Source organism: Oryza sativa, chromosome 2 (assembly GCF_034140825.1).
Source record: "Oryza sativa Japonica Group chromosome 2, ASM3414082v1".
Classification (NCBI taxonomy): Eukaryota; Viridiplantae; Streptophyta; class Magnoliopsida; order Poales; family Poaceae; genus Oryza; species Oryza sativa.
In genome coordinates, this window is record NC_089036.1 from 9,285,218 (window position 1) to 9,291,189 (window position 5,972).

At 43.2% G+C, this 5,972-nt stretch overlaps 1 protein-coding gene across 2 annotated transcripts; it reads left to right on the forward strand.

Moving 5' to 3' along the window:
* LOC4328946 (disease resistance protein RGA2) lies at positions 1-4,614 on the forward strand. Of its 2 annotated transcripts, none has more exons than XM_015767150.3 (2): positions 1-4,315; positions 4,413-4,614. In XM_015767150.3, exon 1 carries the CDS (start codon positions 104-106, stop codon positions 4,286-4,288), a length of 4,185 nt encoding a protein of 1,394 aa, XP_015622636.1. In that variant the 5' UTR covers positions 1-103; the 3' UTR covers positions 4,289-4,315; positions 4,413-4,614. The 2 variants fall into 2 exon arrangements, with proteins under 2 accessions (XP_015622636.1, XP_015622635.1); XM_015767149.3 differs by having other exon boundaries at positions 1-4,305.
* The last annotated feature ends 1,358 nt before the right edge of the window (positions 4,615-5,972 follow it).

Consider the following 5,972-nt stretch of genomic DNA (forward strand, 5'->3'; position numbering starts at 1 on the left):
GAAGTCTGAAACTTATACGTCCAGCACCAAACACTCAAACCCAATTAACCCCAGCTGCAGCTGGCACCATCTTTCTCGATCTGCAGGCGGAGGAGATCCATCCATGGATGTGGCCGTCGGTGCGGCGAGCTGGCTCCTCGGAAAGGTGGTGACACAGCTGTCCGATGGCATGGTGGCGGCGTACGTGTCCAGTACAGAGCTTGGCCTCAACATGGAGCAAATCAAGACCGATCTTGCATACACTCAAGGACTGCTTGACGCGGCCGAAGAGAGAGATGTCAGAAACAACCATGGCCTACGGGTGCTCCTAGAAATCCTGACCAAGCAGGCTGACGAGGCTGAGGATGTTTTGGACGAGCTCCAGTACTTCATCATCCAGGACCAGATCGACGGCACCCATGAGGCCACTCCCATGGTAGACGATGGCCTTCGTGGTCAAGTGCTCATCCATGGCCGCCATGCTCTTCATCATACCACCGGTAACTGGCTTTCATGTTTTTGTTGTTCCTCTGCACGAGATGACGCCGATGATCCACATGATATACCCAAGTCCCATAGTGATGTTCCTGACCATGTTAGCAAGTTGACATTCAATCGAGTAGACATGTCCAATAAAATCAAGTTGGTTATAGAGGGCATACATGCCTCATGTACACCTGTATCCAATTTGCTCAAAATTATCCATCCTGCAGTAGGAAGGGCATTACCACCGAAGCGACCTCCTACCAGCTCAACAATTACACAGGATAAATTGTATGGGCGGGAAAACATCTTTAATCAGACTCTTGATGCCATGACTAACTTTACTATTCATAGTAGAACACTATCAGTTATTCCTATAGTTGGTCCTGGTGGAATTGGGAAGACAACTTTCGCCCAATACCTATACAATGACAAAACAATAGAGGCACATTTCTCTATAAAGGTCTGGGTTTGCGTGTCTACTCATTTTGATGTGGTTAAACTCACTCAGGAGATCTTGAAGTGCATATATCATGCTGAAAATGAGGGAAGCCGCAGAGTGGATGAATTATCCAACTTGGATCAGCTCCAAATAACCATTGCACAAAGACTGAAATCCAAAAGATTTTTACTTGTCTTGGATGATATGTGGAAATGCGGTAGTGAAGCTGAGTGGGGAAGCCTATTAGCTCCATTCAGCAAAGGGGATGCCAAAGGTAGCATGGTTCTTGTCACAACTCGATTTCCATCCATAGCACAGATGGTAAAAACAACTAAGCCAATAGAACTGCAAGGTCTTGGGGATAGTGAATTCTTCACATTTTTTGAAGAATGTATATTTGGTCATGATAAGCCCGAGTATTATGAAGACAACATAATTGATATTGCAAGAAAAATTTCTAAGAAATTGAAGGGTTTCCCGCTAGCAGCCAAAAGTGTTGGTCGATTATTGAAGTATCGCATTTCACAGGAACGTTGGATAGAAATTCTTGAAAGAAATGAGTGGCAACATCAGACAAATAATGATGACATAATGCCAGCACTACAAATTAGCTATGACTACCTTCCCTTTTATCTAAAAAGGTGTTTTTCTTATTGTGCCCTTTACCCTGAGGACTACCATTTTAATAATATAGAGATTAGTCATTTTTGGGAAGCATTAGGCATCATAGATTCTGGAAGTCATAAAAATAGAGCTGAGGATATTGGATTAAAGTATTTGGACGAACTAGAAGGTAATGGTTTTCTTGTGAAGAAAGTTGATGATAGGACCGGGAGGCAATATTATGTAATGCACGACTTATTACATGAGCTAGCACAAAATATTTCATCACAAGAGTGCATCAATATAAGTTCATACAGTTTCAGGTCTGATAACATTCCATGGTCCATTCGTCATGTATCCATCACCTTACAAGATAACTATGAGGATAGTTTTGAGAGAGAAATGGAAAATTTGAAGAGAAAAATAGACATAGGAAATTTACGGACATTGATGCTTTTTGGAGAAGGCAATGCAAGCATGCTTATCCTTTTCAAAGATTTATTAAAAGAAACAAAACGTCTCCGTGTTCTATTCATGCATGCAAACTCGCTCCAATCTTTCCCGCACAACTTTTCCAAACTGATCCACCTTCGGTATCTAAAGTTGGAAATACCTTATGACGTAGAACTGTCTCTACCAAATGCAGTAAGTAGATTTTATCACTTGAAATTTTTGGACCTAGGGTACAGTAAATGTATTTTGCCAAAAGACATCAATCATCTAGTCAATTTATGCCTCTTAAATGCTAGAAAAGAACTCTGTTCCAATATTCCTGGGATTGGCAAGATGAAGTATTTACAAAGGTTGGAAGAGTACCATGTTAAAAAACGGGACATTGGGTTTGAACTAAGTGAGCTAGGGGATTTGACAGATCTTGAAGGTGAACTGAAAATATTTAATCTTGAGAAAGTGGCAACAAGGGAAGAAGCTAATAAAGCAAAATTGATGTCCAAACGGAATATGAAAAAGTTGGAGCTAGCTTGGGGTATGGTGCAACGGACCACAAGATCTGATGTTCTTGAAGGTCTTCAACCACCTTCTAATCTTAAAGCACTTGTCATAAAGAACCCAGGTGGTTCCATTGGTCCTAGTTGGTTGTGTGGTAATATTTGTGTAAACTACTTGAAATCTCTGCATATAGAAGGTGTATCTTGGGGCATTCTCGCACCTTTTGGTCAACTGATGCAGCTAGAGGAACTAACTTTGAACAATATTCCAAGCACGCGTCGGTTTGAACCTAATTTTGGTGGTGTTACACAACAAAGTTTCTCACACTTGAAGAAAGTTGAATTTGTTGATATGCCAGAACTTGTGGAGTGGGTTGGGGGAGCTCATTGCCATTTGTTTTCAAAGATTACAAGCATCAGGTGTGAAAATTGTCCCAATCTCTCTATGCTGCTTGTGCCATCCTCTAGGTTCTCTGTCTCCTATGCACAAGACATAAACACCAGATGGTTCCCCAACCTGTGTTCTCTTGAGATTGAAAATTGCCCCAAGTTGTCACTGCCCCCTATACCTCACACTTCCATGTTGACATGTGTTATTGTCTCAGAGCGTAAGACAGATTTGTTGCGTCTTCAAGAAAACAAGCTGATCTCACATGGATACAGAGGTGCTTTGGTCTTTGATAACCTGGACAAAGTAGAAGATATGAGTATCGAAGAAATGCCACACGTTTCATTGACTGATCTCCAAAAGCTCAGCTCCCTAACAAGACTTGCCGTCAAAGGATGTGAAAGCATGTTATTTAGTGAAGTTGAAGAGGGTGTTATCTTCCCTTCAGTTCAGCAGCTCGAAATCAGTGATTGTCGTCTTACCAGAAATTCATTGACAAAGCTACTAAACCGTTTCCCAGCTCTTACTGAGTTCCACTTGATCTTCTCTTCATTTGAGGTTGGAGAGGAAGCAGTATTGCAACTCCCATCCTCCAACTTATTGAGCTATGTCAGAATCTGGTGCTGCAAGAACCTGGTTCTTCCTGTGGCGGATGGAGGGGGTCTCCATGATCTATCCTCACTCCAAGAAGTCGAAATTAGGGGATGTGGCAAGATGTTCGATCGGTGTTCCATGGTAGAGGCCGGAGCTCGGAGCAACAAGTTCTTCCCTGCTTCCCTCAGGGAACTCAATATCAGCGACGAGTTGAGCATTCAGTCCATGGCTCTGCTCACAAATCTCACGTCCCTCACTCATCTAACACTGATAAACTGTGATAACCTGACAGTGCATGGTTTCGATCCTCTCATCACGTGCAGCCTCAAGGAATTGGTGGTCTACAAGAAAGCCGATGACGAGATTCATCTCTACTCTTTAGCAGATGATTTGTTCTTAGAGGTGGCAACAAGGATGACGAAAGTAATACCTGCGGGAGGTTCCTACTTCCAACAGCTGGAAAAACTTGAGGTGGACAGCATCTCGGCAGTGCTTGTTAGCCCCATTTGCAGTCTCCTCGCTGCCAACCTCCGCGAGTTGCGATTCAGGTATGATTTGTGGATGGAAAGCTTCACAGAAGAACAGGAAGAGGCACTTCAGCTCCTCACCTCCCTCCAATGCCTGAAATTCCGGAAGTGCCTTCGTCTGCAGTCCCTCCCCGAAGGGTTGCATTGCCTTTATTCTCTCTATAAACTAAATATCGCTGGATGTCCGGAAATCATGTCGCTGCCCAAGGACGGCTTCCCGGTCTCATTGGAACGTCTAAGAATACGAGACTGCAGCATCGATTTAATGGTTCAAGTCAAGGAATTAGAAGCATCAAACCCAGATTTACATATACGGCTCCACTAGCAAACTTACCACCCAAGGTAAAACAAGGTGCTCTCCCAACTCCTACATCTTTTTTCCCCATTTCGTCTCTAACCTTTCGAACTAACTAAAACTCGTTTTTTATTGTTTGTTGTTAATGATGTAGCTATCCAGCACCATTGCCTCATCTGGAACCTTTCAGAGTTCTTCCATCATCGTATAGCTGACAATGTAAATGCGAATTACACGACAACACATGAAGATAAAGAGCTCTGGATGGCAGAGCAGCCACTTTGGCTTTCAGACATAATGGATGTCCTTTGTCTATTATCCAATCAATGTTATATTGATCATTACAATTTTGGTAACTTACGTTCTCTGTCATTACACTTCTTTCCATCTCAAACTGCATGGTGAATTTTGGCAGGTTGCAGCTGCGTGATATCGAAATCCACCTGCACTTGTATGATCTGTACAGATCCAATAGCGACATTTTGCCAATCAGCCGTGCTGGTTTTTTTTAGAAAATAGATTAAACCGGCCTCTACATCCAAAATAGATACACAGCCAGGCCGTGCTGGTTAGTAAATATGCTTATGTCGTTTTGCTATTTTTTTCTTTTTGGACTGAAACTAGTATAGTATTGTAGAATGTCCCGCTCTTGGTCTTACTTTCTGCTTATTACTAGTAGAGTGCTCGTGCGTTGCTACGGGAATTTTGTTGATCACGGGAAAACAAAATCTGGCAATCCAAAAGAAACTACAAGTCATAGTTGTTCTAAGATTAATTTAAAAGCAAGATATATGTTATAATTACAGAAGCGTAGTATAACCTTTTTGGCGCATAAAACAATCTCATGGCGTTTATTAAATTATAAAAAGCAACATAAATAGAAGACAGCTAATCTCCAGGTACGCTTTCTTGATGACCCTCGCACGGACAATCCACCATTTTCAGTGTATGTGATCCATTTGTACCTCGTGGAACCGAACAATTCTGATGTGACCATGGCTACCACGGATGCAACCATTGCTCACATCATGGATGAACAAGAAGATATCGAGATCAAGTACTCCAAGTGCTGGAATCCGATTCGGCCACCTACTACACTGCTGATTTCAAACGGCCACCGAATCTGCATACGACCTCCGTTTTCGGCCCGGGAGTACTTGATGGAAAGCTCTCGGAGCCCTCTTTCTAACGGATCCAGCCTCTTCTCTGAATTCTATCTCGTGTGGCCAGAATCACAGGAACAAGGTGTTGCATCACCTATAATGGGCCTATGGGCTTGTAACTTCATTTGGGACCCCGGCCCAGGTGGGGCCCATGTGGGGTGCGCCCCAAGCTGGTGGAGCACGACCCTAGGCACCCCTAGGTCGTCCTCCCACCCCTATATATAGCTAGTTACCCCTTCAGGGTTTCTCGGGTTTTGTTAGATTAAAGTTTAGCCATTGCTACTTGCTTGCAGCGCGCGTGTCGGCTAGACCGTCCGTCTGCTTGTTCTTCGGAACCCCAACTTATCATTTGTATTAAATTCCTATTTGCAATATCAGATTGCTTTTATCTTGTTCTTGCTTGTTTCTTCGATTTGCTTGCAGGAATAGGGTTGATCTGCACCGGCAAGATCAGCAACCCACGGAGAGGTGTATCGATCGCTAAGGCGCAACACAACGTCTCGTACGGTTGTAGTCGGATCGTCAACGTTTCTCCCAAATCGTAGTTATCA